This window comes from Nematolebias whitei, chromosome 14 (genome assembly GCF_014905685.2).
Source record: "Nematolebias whitei isolate Nwh7 chromosome 14, NemWhi1, whole genome shotgun sequence".
Lineage (NCBI taxonomy): Eukaryota > Metazoa > Chordata > Actinopteri > Cyprinodontiformes > Rivulidae > Nematolebias > Nematolebias whitei.
The window spans coordinates 37,018,217-37,037,558 of record NC_056511.1 but is presented as its reverse complement, the minus strand read 5'-3'; the positions used below and the strand labels follow the sequence as shown (position 1 = coordinate 37,037,558).

Here is a 19,342-nt window from a genome sequence, read left to right as displayed (position 1 = left end):
TTAAATAATATTTAAACAATACATGTTAGTTTATTAATTTTTTCACAGGAGAGAACATGCAAACTCCACCCAGAAGACCCCTGGACCGGGGTTTGAACCAGGGACCTGTTCGCTGAGAGGCAGCAGCTCTACCAGTTGCGCCACCGTGCTGCCCCTGTATATGTTATATGTTCTAGAATTGCGCCACTCAAGGTGGCTGCATGTTGGAGCAGCTCTGTTACTTTCATTTTGAGATTTTGCTTTTGGAATCTTTAATTCCTCTTTTTCTGGATGTAAATCACAATTTTTTTTTGGATGATTGTTTCCTCTGGTATCAGATGCTGTGCAGCTGGAAGGGTTTTTACTGAAACTTGTTTAGTTTTGGACATTTGTTATGATGCGTAACCACGGCAACAAGGCAGTTTTCTACAACCAACAGCAGCAGATTAACATCTCAAAAGCTCAAATAATAGCTCTGGGGGGAGTTCTGCCCAGCATTGGGGCGGTCCTACAGCCCGAGGGGAACCGAGAGGCCAGCCGAGTCTGGGTGGACGGATCGGACGGCATCTGCAGCCAGTTTCTTAGGATCCACTGTGGGATGGACCTTTACAAGAGATCCTTCCTGTCTACAGCCATCAGTATCTATAACATCTCTTAATGAAATGAGGATAATGAGTTACAACAACAAATAATTTCCCTCTGGGATTAATAACGTATTCTTGAATTGAATTGAATATTCTGGGTGTTCCCTGGCGTCTCCCCCCAGTTGGACATGCCTGGAAAAACTCCCTAGGGAGACGTCCAGCGAGCATCTTTACCAGACGCCTGAACCACCTCAGCTTCCTCCTCTGCTCCGAGTCTCTCCTAGATAACTGAACTTCTCACCCTGTCTCTTAAGGGCGAGTTCAGCTACTCTGCAGAGAAAACTCATTTTCACCACCTTTGTCCACGATCTCATTCTCCATTAATGTTTTATAAATATGTTATTTATCAGTTTGAAGACACTTAATAAAGCATTACCGTAATAAATCATTTATACATTTGTTATAAAACACTGTTTATACATTGTAGCAGTTTCACTAATTTGTGAGATCAAGTGTTGTACTTTTATTAGTTTCTGTAGGATTTAGATTTCAACATCTGTCAGAAAGTTGGCAGAACGGTGGTACAGTTAGTAGAGCTGACACCTCTCAGCAAGCAGGTTGCTGGATCAAATCCTGGCCAGGGGCCTTTCTGAGTGAGTTTGCATGTTCTCTCTGTGCATACGTGGGTTTACTCCGGGTACTCCAGTTTCCTTCCACAGACTAAAAACATGCATGTTAGGCTGACTGGTAACTCTAAATTGTCCCTAGTTGTGAGTGAGAGAGTGAATGGTTGTTTGTCTCGTTTGTCTCTGTGTTGGACTTGTAACCTGTCCAGGGTGTCCCCCCCCACCTCTCATACAGTGACTGCTGGATATGGACACCTGCGAGTCTGCAACCCAGACTGGAAGAAGCAGGTAAAAATAATAAATGAATGGATGAATGTCAGGAAGTTACTTGCATGAAACCACTCTGAGCATTTGTAGGTACAAATTCTGTTTTGGATATTAAACATAATTAAAGCGCTTTAGTTAAAGAAGCAAACTGAGCATCTAGCAAAAATGTACATTATCCAATCTTGCCAAATAGCCTCAAGTGTATGAACAATGTTTTGTAATTTTTATAAGTGCTTGTAAAGTGTCCACAAACTCATGACTAGAATAGAATAGAAAAACTTTATTGTCTGTCCCAGCTGGTGACAAATTCTTCTTTGACAAGTGCTCCCTCAGTTGGCATTCTCACACAATTACACATTCAAAGCCGTTTCACTAACTGTTAAAAAGAAAATCTAATTTTAAGGAGTTTAAAGTGGATATTTCAAATGGTATGAATGAATTCTTATAAATGTTTTTCCGGGCCAGTGGAACTTTACACCTTCTGCCTGATGGCAGCAGCTGGAATGAGTGATGAGGGTGAAATGAACCTGTGATCAGGAAGGCTACCCTAATCACAGGGGGTTCATTTCACCTTCATCCCAGGGCTCTTAAACAGGTCAAAAAGAGGTGTTTGTGCTAATCCAGTAATTTTCTGCCCTGGTTAATAATGTAAGACTGTTTGGTTTTATAAATGACCATGAGGAAACTATAGCAGGATAAAATAGCCTATTGTTATAGTATTAATAAAAGTGCCTTTATTTTGAAATGCTACCAATTCAGGCACTTTACTGTATATAATTTTTATTTTATTTTTTATTTTATTTTTTATTTGGACATTTACTGAATTATTTCTGATTTTGTGCATCTTTACATTTCACCCCCTCTCTGATCTGTTTGTTGTGACACCTCAGCCCAACGTATGAGAAAATGCTGACTGGAGAGGGAATGCCGCTGTCACAGGATCCATCGCAGAGAGGAAACCTCATCATTGCTTTTGACGTCCAGTTTCCAGTGAAGCTCTCCTCTAAAAGCAAGCATCTGATCAAACAAGCTTTGGGTCTACAAGATAACTGATGTATTCATCGCATGTGCTGCACTCCTACAAACTGTAATGACTTTGCCTTGTTACATTTAAATTGAAATATATGCTGAATCTAAAGATAAACGTTTCTTAGTACCAGCCTTCAGATAGACATCATTGACTACAGTGAAGCCACGTAGCTGTGATTTGCAGCCATCATGGCTCGTTTCAGCTGCTCATAAGTTACAAACATCACCACGTTCCAGGTGCCCAGCCGTAAGAACGATGGCATGAACCTAAAGAGACAAGAACATCCATTCAGTTCATTTTACCACAGTCAAGACATTTGATTTAATCCAGGCTCTGCTGTCATTGCGCACCCCTTATAAAAAGAAAGTGGACCCTCTTTGGTCATCATGGCGGTAGCACAGACGAGGACGCTGCTGTACCGGCCGGGAGCAGAGTTCATGTACCTCGTCTTGACCACATCGACCGGAGAGGCGATCACGGTCGTGCACAACCCGGCACCGAAGGCTGAGGCAAAGTGGCAGGGCAGGTTGTCTGTGGAGCACATGCTGAAGGTTACCACTCCAAACTCAAACAGCCCCATGTCTTACTGAGTCAGCGTCTGTTTACCAGTCAGAGGAGTGGACTTGAGAAGCAGATCCTTAATGAAGTCGTATGTCACCAGTTCCGTGCAGTTAACGATGGCGTTGCGGGCAATGTTAGGCATTGTACCTGGGTGAAGGAGTTCATGTTAACAGAAGCATTCCTGACAAATACTTTTATTTTTGAAGATCAAATTACCTTTCCAAAGCCCCCGAATGCCTTCTTCCCTACCAATGGTCTTGTAAGCATCAATGGTGCCACAGTAGCGTCTAGCGTGCTCACCGGACATTGCCTGAGCCTGAAAACGAACCTTCACCACATCTGTGGGCTGAGCAAACGCAACAGCCATGGCTCCGGTGGTGCATCCCGCCAGCAGCCGACTGCCAATGCCAACATCTGATTCGGGGAAGAGGAAGATGTCAAACTCAACGTATGTCTCAATAAAATAATTTACCTCATATAAAATATACTTACGGTCAGAGCCTCGAGTGTAGAATTGTTTGACAGAGTCGTAGAGACCAATACGGACAGAGGCGAAGCTCATTTGTCTCTGGAGTCCAGCCACCAGTCCACTGTAAAGACTCTGAGGTCCCTCTGTGCGCACCATGGTGACGATGGTGCCGAACACGCCACGATACCTCACTGAGCTGGCTGTGTTGCTCTCACCCTGGATCTTCAAAAATAGACAAGAAACTGTTTACCCAGGAAAACAGAAAAAAGCTAAACTGATCTGTTAAATCGTTATGGTAATAAGAACTAAGATGCTTCACATGTAAAAAAGTTGAGCCAAACGAAGCTTTAATTTACCTGCAGCCTCACTTTGGCCGTGTCCAGTGGAAAGGTGAGCAGGTCGGCGATGCAGGCTGCAGCTCCTGCTCCCACAAACTTTACAGCTGCTGACGGAGGCACATCTGCAGGTCCAAAACCAACCATTTCTACAAGCCTTCTGTTCCTAACAAAGATCCAGATGTGGTCTCTTTCAAGGACTAGAGGCTCCCCCAAAATCTGAAATAAATATTAACAAAGTAGTTCAAAGTTTGCTGTATGTCATGTGAAACATTATTTGGATTGCAGATGTAACTGGTGTGCATGATTTGCTTGATCCTTTATGATTTAATTCATATTTCTATCAATGTGGTGTCTTTAATAAGAGTCCTTTGTGATGCTGAACGAAAGACCCAGCTGCTTACATTTTCTGTCACTTATACACATTGTAAATTCATCCATCTAGAACTGTACATCTCAATTCTTACCTTATTTGGAGCCGGTTTATGTCTGAAACAAAGATCAGGATTCTCTGAAGGTATCCCGTTGGCTGAACTTTGTTCCAGCTATAAACTGGTCTCCTCGCTTTTCCATAGAAGATCCTTCAGAAACTTTAAGCCTCAAAATCATACTCCAAATCCTGGAAAACAAACAGTTCAATAAAAAAAGAAAGGAAAGGCGCAAGAAGGAAATCTTTAAAATAGTCTGGTTGCAGCATAAAACAATCAGTGATGGTTAAAAAAGATCATGTTTTTAGGGGACAGTATCTGAATGAATGAAGCGATGGCTGGTGAAAATGCAGTAATGTGGAGGAAGAGGGCCGCCTCTTTAAATACAGCCGTGACGTGGTTATATAATGACTCAACATGTTGCTGTGCCTCAGCCCAACACTTTCTGATGGTCCATCACACAAAGCTCTGTATGAGCAGACAGCATGTGCTTGTACGGGATGGACATAAATGCAACATTATGCTTTCCTGCTGCCGTTTTTACTTTTTTATATTTTGCTTTAATGATTGGTAGCAAAATTAAAATACAAAACTTGAATTTTGTTTTGTGAAGATGAAATATTTTATCTACATTTCTTTAACTTATTGACTGAGTCGGTTATTTGTTTTAAGGTCTGAAATGCATTATCAGGTAAACGCTGACTCATGCTGAACATACAGAAACTGCACAACAGATTAGAGCCACATGTTCAAAGCTGTAATGATTTCACCGCAGGCTTGTTTTTGGTCATAAGTGTTTCAGGCCCAGTCTTCCTGCTTTGATTAATGAGGTGCTTTCATGCACTCGCAGTTCATACTGGAGACTGATTCTGCAAAGACGTTTAGGTTCATGCCTTTCATGACCAGTTTTGTAATTAAATTTAAAAGTATTTGAGAGATACTGGGGTGGCTCGGTTGATAGAGCTGTTGCCTCTCAGCGAGAAGTTCGCCGAATCAAATCCCGACTGGGGACCTTTCTGGGTGGAGTTTGTATGTTCTGTCCATGCATGGGTTTTCTCCAGTTTCCTCCCACAGACCAAAAACATGCATGTTAGGCTGACTGGTAACTCTAAATTGTCTCTAGGTGTGAGTGAGAGAGTGAATGGTTGTTTGTCTCATTTGTCTCTGTGTCCCTGTGATGGACTGGAGACCTGTCCAGGGTGTCCCCCACCTCTCGCACAGTGACTGCTGGACACGGGTACAGTGACCCCCATGACCCGAAAAGGAAGAAGCCTGTAAAGATAATGTATGGACGGATGAGTGATACTGTTAAGCCCTTTCACCTCATTCTATTCTTTCTGCTCTGTTGTCTTAACCTGGGATTTAAATGGACTTTCTATTTGATTAAACATTTGCTCTGAAGCCACAACTGTTCCCTTCAGAAGCAACATAATTGATTAAGTAAGATAAGACAAGATAGAACTTTATTGATCCCGCAGGAAATTGTTGAATAAGCTCGACCTGTGGGTAATCTGTGTCAAATAATCTCAGTATATTTAAAATATGTTCTGATGGTCCCCAGAATCAACACCTTTAGTAAGAGCCACCAAGCTAGAGACATCATGAAGCCTAAGGAACTCTTCACACAAGTTAGAGACCAAGGTGTGGAGAAGTTCAGATCAGGGTTAGATTATAAAAAATGAAACCCTGAACATTGGACTGTCACTAAATCTATTATTAGCTAATGAACTAAAATATATCTCTTCAGCAAAACTGCCAAGAGAGGTCCATCCACCAAAAGTCACAGACTGAGCAAGGAGGGTATTAGTCAGAGAAACCTCCAAGAGGTCAAAGATAACCCTGATGGCGCCAGGTGGGTTCTTCAAGGATGAGACTACCTGTCTATAGGACCAAGGCTGGTCAGAGCTGGGCTTTGTGGAAGACTGGCAACAAAAACCCACTCCTTAAAGAAAATAAGACTTTGGAATTTACCAGAAGACAAACTGAAAAAGCCCGATCACCTCTGAGGACCAGCGTGGATCTTAGGATAAATAAAATCAAATGCTCATTAGATCATCCAAAGTATCTAATGTGGGAGGACATAGTGCTGAAGGAGGTCCATTCAGGGTCTTAGATGTTAACAATAAAACTTTATAATCAAATTTAAAACCAACGGAGCCAATGAATAGAAGCCAGCCCGCACTGTGGAGAGACTTTCTTTGTTAGTGTTAAAAGATGAGCTGCAGCGATCTGAACTGAGATTTTAGACTGGAACAGAGGTTTCAGCTTCCAGCAGAACAATGACCCTGAACACTGCTGAAGTGAGGAGAACCAGTTGAATGTGCTGGGATGATCCAGTCAAACTCAAATCTCAACCCAACTCAGAACTTCTGTTGTAATTCAAAGACAAGCTGCATCCGTCCAACATGAAGGAGCTGGAGAAGTTTGGCCATACAGAACAGGGTGGGGGTATTGAAGAACCTTGGAGTTGTAACTGCAGCAAAGTATTGACTTTTGGTATGTGCACGCAGCATTTTTCAGTTTTATAATTTGAATATTTAATACCAAATTTTGCTTTGTTATTCTAAAATATTTTGTAATTTTTTTTTTAAACTACCAGTAGCATTTAATAACAGGTTTCTCTTGTAAATGAGTCTTCGAGGCTCAATGGGAACTAACCTGTATCAGGTCTAATTTAAAAAAAAAAAGTATTCAAACTGAAAATCCATATACATTTTAGGTTGGGACATAACAAAACAGAAGGACCACCTAAGAGGATGAATACTGTTACAACTCTGTGAATATCCACATGTTTTTCCCGGGCCGGCTTCTGCAAAATTAGCTGCAGTTTGACAAATATAGCAAGTGCAGACATGTGCCGTCTCAGAACTGTAAGGTGCAATATTACGACTCGGAGTACACGTTGCCCTACATGTTCCTCTTTGCCTCTTCATACCAGACCAACCTGGCTGTGAAATTAGGGCAAAGAGCAGGTGGTACATCACGGAAACTGTTATCACATGATGTAGGTGTCAGGAAAAACCTGCTTCCTAGTAGCTAAAAACAATTGCAGAATTTGATCAGCCGATTCCCTTCGACATCAGAAACACTAAAGTCCAATGAACCGCTTCGTCTTTTATTGATCTGTGTCACCACTAGACGCTTCCAAGAGGCTAATTTTGATCAAGATTAAGTAATTTGTTTACTTAACCCCTTTAACCTAAGTCTAAAAATACTCAATTTTATCGGCTGTTCATTTAAATATAGTCTTTATTTAAGGTGTTTTAGTTGAATTTTTTTCATTTATTCAATAAAGCCACTCCTGGTAAAGTTAAAAAGTTTTCTGTTTAATTGTGCAAAGTCCTCATGACTCATTGACCAGCAATAAATCATACTGTTCACAATAAAAAGTGCTTACATTTACATTCAATAATAAATGCTGATCGATGTACCGGCAGCAATGGTAAACGATAAACAATCCACAGTGCAAACTGAAGAAAGTGCCATACAGTAAAAATTATCTCTATACTCATGGAAAATGACCCTAAATAACCTGCGTTACAAAACAACACAGTTCATGTGATCTTTCAGTTCATCTCAGTAAACATCAAAGTTTATCGCAAACCCACCAGTGGGTCAAGATTTAAATATGTCAACTTGAGATGAAGAAGTTGACTCTGAAATCCACAAATGTCTCTTCAAATCATCCTGGTTTTGTGTTAATGTTCTTGAGCTCTTGCCATTCAACAACACACCGAGTCCACCTCTGAGCCACATCAAAAACTTGTCAGTGAGCCGCATCGTCATGCAACGTCCTCTTTTGGGCCCTCTTCATTTGTAGCCATGATGGAGCATTTGTTGCATCGTGCTGCAGGTTAGATTGCTTTAGGCTTGAGGTCAAAAGGGTGACTCCCAGTACTGGTGAGCTCTGGTCAGGCCTCTTTTAATTTGTTCATAGGTCACAAACATCACAACATTCCAAGAGCCCAGTCGCAGGAAAGAAGGCATGAACCTGACGGAAGTAAAGCGAAGAAAGAAAAAGTAAAGAAGTGCTCCAAGTACCGGTAAACTTTATTGCATCGTTGTTTGATTCTTTGGCGTGTTAGTGGGTGTTTACCCTTTATAGAACGCTGCGGCTCCTTCGTGTTTCAGCATCGTGAGTGCGCAGTTGATGGCGCTGGAGTACTGACCATTTCCTGAGTTCATGAACCTTGTTTTGACTACATCCACAGGCGAAGCCACCACCGTTGTGCAGAAGCCAGCGCCAAAGGCGGCTGTGAAGTGACAGGGCAGGTTATCTGTAAGAGATAGAACCAGATTATGTTAAGAGGTGATGTTCTGTCTCGAGACTTTTGGGACAAAATGAGAAATGTGTTCCTTCTCACCTGTCATCAGGTCATACTTCAGGATGAGTTCTTTGATTATGTCATAGGTGACCAGCTCTGCGCAGTTAACAATGGCGTTACGGGTGATGTTTGGCATGCAGCCTGAAAGAAAGAAGATGATTACCTCAAAACCTGTAGAGAGAACCTTCATTCTAAAATTAAATTGGGTGTGAAAAGGCAACTACCTTTCCAAAGTCCCTGCACTCCCTCATATTTTGCAATTGTCTTGTAGGCATCCAGCGTGCTGTTGTACCTTCTCCCACCGTCGGTCAGTCGTACCTGAGCTTGGAAACGCACCTTCACCACATCTGTCGGTTGAGCAAAAGCCACAGCCATGGCTCCGGTGGTACAACCCGCCATGAGTCGAACAATAATCCCAGCATCTGCGGAACATGGATGTCGGTGTCAGCATTGAAGCAGTTGAACCTCGTTCATGAAAGACAATGAATGTCTTAAACTCACTCTCTGTGCCTCGAGTGTAGAACTGCTTCATGGAGTCATAGAGGCCGATGCGGACAGAGGCAAAGCTCATTTGCCTCTGGAGTCCGGCCACCAGCCCATTGTAAAGACTCCTGGCTCCCTCTGTGCGCACCATGGTAGTGATGGTGCCGAACACTCCCCGGTACTTCACTGCACTGGGCCCTGCAACTTTCTGGGATTCGCCCTGAATCTGTGAAGTAAGATGAGGTCCTTAGAAATGATCACAACTACAACATGCAAGAACCTCTTTAACACCACTCGTCTAACCTGTAGCCTGACTTTGGCGGTATCCAGCGGAAAGGTGATGAGGTCAGCAATGCAAGCTGCCGTGCCAGCTCCAAAGAACTTAATCCCTGCAGAGGGCATTATCACATCTGTCCGTTTGACGACAACCATCTTCACGTCTGGATTTAGCACACAAATGGAATGATTGGCTCTTAATGCTCTTTGCTTTTGAGTAAATTACCCACGCCCCCCCCCCTCACATAGAAGACAGAGGAGGTTTGCTGCTCAGTTAACAGAAATGTGTTGAGATGTTGTACATACCTTTAAGAAGTGGTGAGAACAGGTATCAAGTTTTCTCAAGAAGCAGGCTGGTCTTTGGAATAGGCTCTGTCGTGGAAATGCCTTCGGCCATAAACTTTATCAGAAGTGAGCTGGCCAGCATAACACCTCTCACTGAAAAAAAATCAAGAATTAATCACCTGCTTTTCAACCACAGAGTTGCATGTGAGATCAGAATGTGATCAACACACCAGTTTAATTTATATTAGACGAGTTTACACATTTTAGTTTAACATAAAATGATGGAAAACATCATTAAAACAGGCCTACCTTAATAATTTTCCAGAGAATTATAATCCAGTGAAAACAAGAAGGTATGCAGTCCTTTTATCATTTGTCTATCAGGTATCCTCTACAGATGCTGGGCTTACTGCCTGACTGTGGAAGGAGCCCCTGATTTTATAGGCACCTTGTTGCACGTGACCCCCTGGCAGCCATTGACTTGTTGACACCTGTTGTTTGAATGTCGTGTACCGGCCTGTGGCACAGCCGGATATTTGAGCACTTGTTGACCCGTTCCCGTGGAGTCGTCATTCAGTCCCGGGAAGGCTGATTACTGATAAGTATTTAGAACATTTTCATGCAATTTTGCGGTTTCTTCCGCTAAATCTTTGCACAATAATGCATGGATGTAATTTAGGTTTAACATCCAAAGTTTGATCTTTTCAGGAAATTTCCATTTTAACTGCCAACACGCCGGTCGTGTTACAGACGCTGGCGTTACAGAGTGTTCCCCATTTTTCCATTGGTTGATACTCTCAGCCAAACAAACTAAGAGGTGTGTCTGACTTTAAATTCTTTTACGAGGCATTAGTCTGGCCTTTTCGACTATCATTATACGTCATTATCATTATGTTTGTGCCCAAGAACTCAAGTCAAAGCCAAGTCAGACGTTCTCATCCCTCCTCCACGTGACCCAAATTATGAAACGGCTCTGGTTTAAGGAACAACCCTTCTTCTCGGCCAATCCTTAGAACCAGCCGGGGTGGGAGGATGTGTGCAGCATCTGAGTGTAATCACTCAGGCCAATTGACAACAACAAAGAAACAGGATGCCAAACGGAAAGTTTGAGAAATTGTTCTCTCTGTGCGCTGAGGCCTTTTCACAGAATCTGTTCACGATCTTAAGAAAGTTGCTGCTACATGAGGCACGGTCTGTTTGATTCATCTAAATTTGATGATAACTTTAATTTTGATACCAAAACGTCATTTTGTTCACATAATGCTGCTGTACTTTTTTGAAATTTATATGTAAGACATAATTATTTTTTTATTCTCCAAATCACCAAAGTAAATAATATTTACAGAATTTAAAAGAAGTGGTTTTAATAGTTTGAAGTGGTGCTCTGTAGAAAATTTCTGATCTATTACCTGATGTGGAGTTTAATTTTGACCAGATTGACGAGCTGATGAACTGAATGAGGACCAAAACTGATGGCTGCCATCTTAAAATAACTTCACTCTATCAAATTTTATAGCAGTTTGTGCAAATGCTGTTTTGTTAGCTTTTATGTTGCCATCATTTTCACATCACCGTTATTCACATTAGATTTTCTGGTTATTTGTGAAATCAAATAGTGTGCTATGTATGGTCATCATTGTATGTTCCCATATGATGACAAAATTAGTTCTCTGCATTTAACCCATCACACGTGAGATACACTCAGGTGGATCAGCGAGCAGCTATATAAGTGCCCGGGGAGCAGTTAGGGATTAGGTGTCTTTGCTTTAATAGCAGCAGCTAGCTGTAGTGCTTCCAGTGCAGACTGGAGCACTTGCTGCAAAAAATATCTCGTCAATGTCGTTGTATTTAAATAGTGCATTTAAAAACAACATTGATCCAAGTGCTGCAAAAGGAGTTACGAACAAAAAAAGAAGGACCATAAATAAAATTAATTTAATTTAAATTTACAAGTATAATAAAGTAGGCTAAAAACAAACTAAAACACGAAAATATCACAACTGTCATACCATTTCTGGTGGACTAAATGCAAAATTGATGGTGGTTTAAAGTTTAGTAGACAGTCTCGGCATAAACTGCAATGTTTTTTCAGACTAGAATACTTCCGTGGTTGAATTGTGTACACATTTTCCTGGTATAATGAGATTTAGTGCAATATACAAAGCACAGGAACAATTCTGTGTCATTCGTTTGGACTAATTATTTAATGTCTAATAAAAAAATGGCTGATCACAAACAGATGTTGGTTTTAAATGACAAAACACTTTTATAAAGACTGACTCACAAATACAAAGTAATACACCCAAAAGAAGCAATGTAAATTTAAAACTGCCAGCAACAGTTGTGTTTACCGTTTAGTAACTCAGCACAAAACTGTATTTTATACATTATAAAGAATAAAGCATAAGGCTTTTTTTCTTTGCTGGAATATGGTTGATTTACATTGCTTTAAGTACATTTTCAAGGTGTTTGTTGCTGTTCACGCCTGTGCTGCTGCAGATTTACTCCAGAACTGTAGGTGTCGCTAAAGAGACAACAATGCAAAAAAAATAGCAGTAAGTACAGGCTGAAGAAGAGCATCAGTACGGGGCTGTTCTACCTGTACAGGTACTATGCCAGGACTATACCCTGTGTATAAATGTACACATATACATACTTCAGGCTGTAGGGCCTGCTCTTTTCAGAGCAGGGTCAGCCACATGGATTCTTCATTTTGCTCTGTTTTGTGTATCGTCAGTTGTGAGATGGAGTGGCTTCATATCTCACTGGATCATATCCATCCCCCTTTTCTTTTGTTGTTCCCTGCTTCGTTGACCAAAAACTTCTGTGTTTAATAGCCATTTTACCTTGTTTTCATCTTCCATTTGCTGCACATGCTCGTACCATCTAATTTTTGATTCCTGTATCTTATCCATGATGCATGCCACACCAAGCGTTTTTCTGATATTGTCCTTTCGCCGTCTATCTTTTAGGGATACTCCAAGAATCCCACGTAGCATCCACATTACTGTTCTTTCCAGGAGTTCCTCTACCTTTCTCTTTAATGTCCATACTTCAGCTCCACAAAGCAAGAATGGGCTCACCATCATCTTGTACACTTTTCCTTTAATATGAATTGGCATCCTTTTGTCTCAAAGCACTCCTGTCAATCCATTTTTGCATTGCCCCACCAATTCTGCGTTTAACGTCTTCTTCACAACTTCCTTTGGCATTTATCACCGACCCCAGATATTTGAATGTTTCGACCTGCTTCATTTCCTCTATTATCAGTAATCAGTAATTGTTAAGGTCTGTTAGCTTTTGCACACCATGGTCTCTGCTTTTTCTGTCTTTATTTTCAGACCTTTACTCTCAAGTGCCTGCTGCTGCCACAATCTGAAACTATTTTGGAGATTAACGTCAGAATCTCTAGCCACAACTAGCTCATCTGCATACAACATATCCCACGGCACTTCTCTCCTAATAAGCTTGGTAATTGCGTCCATCACAATGATAAACAACAGTGGACTGAGACATGAACCCTGATGAATGCCAACTTTAATCTCAAATGCTATTATGTTGCCTTTGCCAGTACTGACTCTTGTTTTAACACCTTTGTACTTTGTACATGCAACTAACAATTCAAACTAGCTTCTCCGTAATGTCTTTCTGTCTGAGGCTCCAGTAAACTCTCACTGGGCTCTGTTGAAAACTTTTCCAAGTTCACAAATGTCCAATATCTGCTATTGTTTCCCTCCAAGATTTTTTCCTGAACCTGCCGGAGAATGAAAACTGCATCAGTCGTACCCTTTCCAGGCATGAATCCGAACTGGTTGGAGTGTATTTTACCTGGCTGTATTATATAATGCTACCAAAAACAACAATGACATCATAACTCCTGAGAAATTGTATTGTTCCATAACATCATGCCTCTTGGTGCGTCCAGCCAACGATTGGTTTCATTATTGTGTAAAAATAATAACTAAGAATTAACACAAGTGTGCTAATTTAGAGCTAGAATTAACTTCAATCCAGTCTAAAAATGAAGGAGCTGTTTTCATCAGACCTATTTAAGGGTATTTTAAAAGAGTTTGAGACACATACATCACGTGTTTCATCTAAATATATTTTGGTCAAATGTAAAGATGCATACTATTTTAAGGGAGAGATTTTATAGTCGTTTTTGTTTTGACCAGGACCTTTTTGGAAATGAGATTTTTAAACTAAATGAGTTTCACCTTATAAAATAAAGGAAAAAAAAATTCTCATTGAAAGATACAGCAGTAAGGAACAACCTGTCCAAGTGCCTCAGTCTATTTCACAGCCCAGAGCCCCACTTCAAAACATATACAAACAATCCCTTTAAGCGGGAAGTTGAGTAAGAAATTATTTATATTAAACGGACATCTTTGCATAACTGTTCCAGTTTATTTTGTACTACCATGGAAAGAGGAGCACACCATCTGCTATCCTCGCTCAGTGCTGAGAACAGTATCTTGAGAACACCGTGTGGTTAACCTTTGAGCACACTGTCTGGCCAGTAAACACCTCACTGGTCCGGCTTCAACCAGCTTCCAGACCCACACCCCTCCCCATCCCATCCCACCCCTCACACACACTCCTACAGCCCCTGAAAACGACACTAAGCAATCAGACTCCTGTCACCGCTATGCTCTCTACGCCTTTTGAATACTGCGAACCTTGAGTCAGTGCAGTGAAGCAGATCCTTTCCATGACAAAAATAGGAACCATAACACTGCACCGCCAATAGAGTCACTGAGTCACCTAAAAGGTTAGTAGGGCATAGAGCTTCGGCAGTTCTTTCTTTACCCATGGACCCAACTGTCTGAACTTGTTAGATGTAGGGGAAAGGGCACTGAACTAGAATGATCGAAGTTAGTCTGATTCAAGATGGCTGCAAGAGCCAAATGACCTGAGCAAACACAAAAACAGTCGTAACAGTTGATTTTACAAGTAGATTTAGGTGTGGTACAAGCTGAGACATCCCTAACAAAAACTTTGAGCTCTACCATACCATGTAAGGCACTTATTTAAAGCTTGTCTGTCGTCAAAGTATTCTATGAGCCAGTGATAGGACTTTAATAAAACTCTAAAAGTGATTGGTTGTACATCTACAGCCGACTGACTTTTGAAGTTAACCAGTTTTGATGGTTTTCAAAAGCATACGTAACTAAAACGCTTGTCAGTTTTGCAGCTATTAAACTAAATATTGGTGTAGTGGTAGCTGAGAGTCATCCCAAACACATACTTCTGAGTGCTAAAAGATCATAAGACCATTTGTTAAAACGTAAGGCAAGTTGGATATCTGCATTCCTCAAGAAATAGTTTTGTTGAATTTGTGTAGATTGAAGCTGGTGTAAATGATGCATTAACACACTTGCGTGTTTCTGTGCTCTATTTGTCGATATTCAAAGAACATCTGAGTCATTTGTACTTTTATAGAAGCTTTTTGCGTCGGTCCTATCTCATCATTTCAGCGTACAGTACTTCACAGCACAAAGGAAAAGCTGTTTCAACGGGAGACACCAGATGGTCCCACATACCAGGCGTGACTCAGCAGTCTGCTAATTGTTCATACTTGGCATTTGTTGGTCGTGTTTCTTTTCAAGGCTTTTATTTTAAACTGTCTGGCTCTGGAGGAAACTGAAAACAAATCTAAGCTGCCAAAGCTGACTATATTTTCCAGGAACAGATCATTTCACGAAGCAAACAGCACAACAAATATTTAGTCAACGAGTCCCAAATATGAATATTCAACGAGTGTCCATAAGACCAAAAATATATAACACCACAAAAATAACTATTTATTCTGATCATAAGAAAGTCATGCAATGCCACAAGAAATGTAAATAAAAACAGAATGCAATCATTTGAATAATTTTTTTTTTTTTACAAATGGCAACATATTAGTAACGTTTGTGGGTTTATTAGAAGTGTCTATTAGAAAGTAAAGATGCTTGAGCACTTTCAGAGATGTAGGTTGTATATTTAGTTAAAAAATCCAAAAAAACAAAAAAACTCAGGAGCTGGTTCCAGATAAGCGGAGCCTAAAAACTAAAGGCTCTGACTCTCAGTCTTGTCCTCAAAACTCTGGGAACAGTTACACCTGCTTACTGAACATGAAAGGCTAATGTATTCAAAGATTGAACAATAAATTGAGGCTTCGTCCTCAGTAATGAGGGTGTTGCTTTGGTCTGTTGTGGTGAAGAAAGGGTTGAGTTGAAAGGCAAAGCTCCTGATTTACTGATCTGACAAGTTTCTCACTTATGGTCATGAGGTTTGGATCATGATCAAAAGAAGCAGATCGTGGATGTATGTGGCCAAAATGAGCTTTCTTTGCAGGGTGGCCAGACTCAGCCTTAGATTTCAGGTGAGAAGTTAAGTAGAGCTGCTGCTCCGCTGCATCGAAAGGAGTCAGTTGAGGTGGTTTTGACATCTGATTAGGATGCCTCCCTTTGGAGGATTTCTGGATACATCCCACTGGGAAGAAACTCCAGGTTAGACCCAGAAATCACTGGAGGGATTGTATATTTTCTCTAGCCTGGGATCCTCCAAGTGAAAGGAGCTGGAGAGTGTCTCTAAGGAAAGGGGTGCCTGAGTTTCTCGCCTCTGCTACCCGATAATGGATATGTGGTAGAAGATGAAGATGGTTTTACTGATAAATAAAACTGGGCATCATCAGCGTAACAGTGGAACTGTACGTCGTGCTGTTCAAAAATCCATCCATCCATCCATCCATTTTCTTTGCCCGCTTATTCCATTTTGGGTCACGGGGGTCGCTGGTGCCCATGTCCAGCAATCACTGTGCGAGGGGCGGGGTACACCCTGGACGGGTCGCAAGTCCATCACAGGGCCCTGTTCAAAAATAATATATTTAAAGAGAAATGTACTGGACTTAGTCTCCAACCCTGTGGAGCACCATAGTTAACTAGGTGAAGAACACATCATTAACATGCATTAAGGGATTATATATGTTCCATATGACTAGTCCAAAGCAATACTCTTAATCCAGACAATCTATCAATTCTTTGTAGTAAAATACTGGTGAGAACAAAGTCACCTTTACGAACGTCAGTCTTAGTAATATGATGTATCTCACTGAATAAAATCCTTCACACAGACCTATTTGGAAGCTCTGCCTATAAAAAAAAAACCACTTGCTGTTTCTTGTCTCTAGTTTGCAGGCTTTCAGTTACACATTTCAATTTGGAAGTCAAAAGGTGCTACCCACTATGTGGGATTTGGTAAACTGCCTTTGAGCCATGAAAAATACATCACAATGCAGTTTTCACTAGCTGAGCTGCACCAAGCATGATAAATAAACTGAACATAAGTAAAAAATTTAAAAAAAAATCCTTGTAATTTAGTTGCTATTTTCAGAATAGTGTGTACTTCTACTATCTCAGGTCTCTCTTGTAAATGAGTCCTGGAGGCTCAATGGGATTTACCTGTCTAAATAAAGGTTGAATGAATCTAGTGTTCAAAAACATACGGTAACTGTGAGGATGTGAGGAAAGAGCTGTTCTAAAATGTGGTCATCTTATACTTTTACACAAATACAGTACAGAATATTTTACATTTTTATCTGATAAATAATAAATGTAGTTAAAGGTGGGGTCCAACAGACTGTATGTGTTAATAATTTAAATGGTCTAATTGTTGACGTAAGACTGATTGACCAAGCTTTGTAGATTCTATTTTTTTAGGCTGAAGTTTCAATTCAGTTCACTTTATTTATAGAGTGCCAAGTCCCAACACAAGTTGTCTCAGAGCACTGTACAAAAACATGCACATACTTTGTACTTTATAAAAGCTAATTAGTATACGCTATCTATGAAGCCAGCAGATTGCATTGAATCTTCACTTCATCACAGTTTCCCATCCTAAACAAGCACAAAGGCAACAGTGGAAAGAAAAAACTCCCTTTTAACAGGAAGAAACCTCCAGCAGAACCAGGCTCAGGACGAGCAGCCATCTGCTTCGACCAGCTGGGGTTTGAAAGAACAGGAAGGAGAAACAAACGCAGAATGGCAGGTCCAGGTGTGCTTTCTATAGGAAGAAAGACAAAAAAAACACATTAAGGATAGAAATAATTACAAATACAAACAGGTAGAGTAGACCAAGACAGCAAAGTGAGGAAATGTGGTCAGTTTGTCCTCCAGCAGTCTAAGCACAACAGCAGAACTAAGGGATAGCTCAGGAAACCCAAGCCAACCCTAGGATTGATCAAAAAGGAAATGCATAAACTAATTACTTATTAACAAATGCATTGTTCTATAACACTATTTTTTTCATTCAGCCGTTTCCTCTTCAGGGTCTTCACAGCGAGTCCTCCTCATCCATCTCACTCTGTCCACTCTCCAACTTCATCCTCTCTAACTGCATCCATGTATCTCCTCTTTGTCTTTCAGCTGCATTTCTAACATCCTTTTATCAATATACCCACTGTTCCTGTCATGGACATGTCCAAACCATCTCAGTCTATCCACTCTAACTTTGTTCAACCTGTGCTGTACCTCTGATGATTTAATTCCTAATTTCATTTATTTTTAATAATCTCGAGCTCAACATCTTCAGCTCTGCCTTGACTGGTTCTGAATTGTTCAAAACTACTATGACTCGTCAGCCTGACCAAGAAACCTGAGACCTTTCAGAGACGTTCTCCTGCTTTGACTGTGAGGATGCAGATCTGGTCTTGTTCAAGTTCAAGCCAAGTTTATTGTCACTCACATCACATGGGGTATATGAGGTGGAACAACATCATGTACTCAGGGTCCCAGTTGCCTCCAAAAATAGCAAAAAATTAAATTAAAATAAAGCAAAAAAAAATAAATTGTGCAATATAAATATTGTGCAAGGTGTTTTGCAAGTTATCATGTATATTAAAAAAAATATTGAAGAGAACATCTTGACCCCAATACATTTGTGTGCATTTGTTGTATTTGTCAAGTAAACAAGGACAGCAGCTAAACAAATCTCCTGAATTTCTTTCATGGTTTTGGTTTCGGTGCTGCCTCTTCCAGAATTTTTAGTGGCCCCCACATGGCCACCCCAATAAAAAAATTCTGGAGGTGTCACTGCAGGAAACAATCATCAGAACTGCAGCAAATTGACATTTTTACATTTGCTAATGTGCATGCTTAAAGTTGATGTTTTGCAGTGCATTGTGGTCTAAAAAGGATCTACTATTGGTTCTGTAACGTCTCACATCTTTATGTTGCTTTTGCGTATATTTGTTACGATCACTGACTCCTTACCTTGACTATCGCCTCCTTAACTTTTGAATAATTATGAGAAATATTTTAATTTTTCTCTTTGCGTTCACTTTTATCAACAGTTGGCATGGATCTGCGTTCATAACTCAATTCAGCTTCATTCATTCACATTCCTTGTAGGTGTGGTGGCGCAGACGTTAGAGAAGGTGGGCCTGTGATCGGAAGGTTGCCAGTTCAACTCCCTGAACTGACATGAAAATATGGGTGGAAAAGGTGAAACACCCACACCTGCCTCCACCCTCATTTCCCAGCCCTTGAGCAAGGCCCTTAACCCCCATCATCTGCACCCAAACAGGTCTCTCTTGAAAATGAGTCCTGTGACTCAATGAGACAAACTGTATAAATAAATGTTAAATAGAATTTAAAAAATAAAATTCAAACACCCTGCAACATTACACGTTGAGGACAATTTTCTATCT

At 40.7% G+C, this 19,342-nt stretch overlaps 3 protein-coding genes across 3 annotated transcripts in view; 1 reads left to right on the top strand and 2 right to left on the bottom strand.

Annotated features, from left to right (window-relative positions):
• Positions 1-2,534, top strand: part of dnajb13 (DnaJ heat shock protein family (Hsp40) member B13) — a 9,675-nt gene extending 7,141 nt beyond the window's left edge. The window contains exon 8 of the mRNA XM_037688083.1: positions 2,347-2,534. Within this exon, the coding sequence (XP_037544011.1) occupies positions 2,347-2,509 (163 nt within the window). The 3' untranslated portion in view covers positions 2,510-2,534. The remainder of the gene's footprint in view (positions 1-2,346) is intronic.
• A 77-nt stretch (positions 2,535-2,611) lies between these two features.
• Positions 2,612-4,017, bottom strand: LOC119420672 (mitochondrial uncoupling protein 2-like). The gene is made up of 6 exons (XM_037688098.1): positions 3,873-4,017; positions 3,540-3,738; positions 3,264-3,461; positions 3,093-3,194; positions 2,837-3,017; positions 2,612-2,752 (listed from the first exon to the last, which is right to left on the bottom strand). Exons 1-6 carry the CDS (start codon positions 3,996-3,998, stop codon positions 2,638-2,640), a joined length of 921 nt encoding a protein of 306 aa, XP_037544026.1. The 5' UTR covers positions 3,999-4,017; the 3' UTR covers positions 2,612-2,637.
• A 3,662-nt stretch (positions 4,018-7,679) lies between these two features.
• Positions 7,680-10,057, bottom strand: LOC119420658 (mitochondrial uncoupling protein 2). The gene is made up of 8 exons (XM_037688082.1): positions 9,958-10,057; positions 9,670-9,801; positions 9,391-9,527; positions 9,106-9,313; positions 8,829-9,026; positions 8,644-8,745; positions 8,376-8,556; positions 7,680-8,270 (listed from the first exon to the last, which is right to left on the bottom strand). Exons 3-8 carry the CDS (start codon positions 9,517-9,519, stop codon positions 8,156-8,158), a joined length of 933 nt encoding a protein of 310 aa, XP_037544010.1. The 5' UTR covers positions 9,520-9,527; positions 9,670-9,801; positions 9,958-10,057; the 3' UTR covers positions 7,680-8,155.
• Between the last annotated feature and the right edge of the window lie 9,285 nt (positions 10,058-19,342).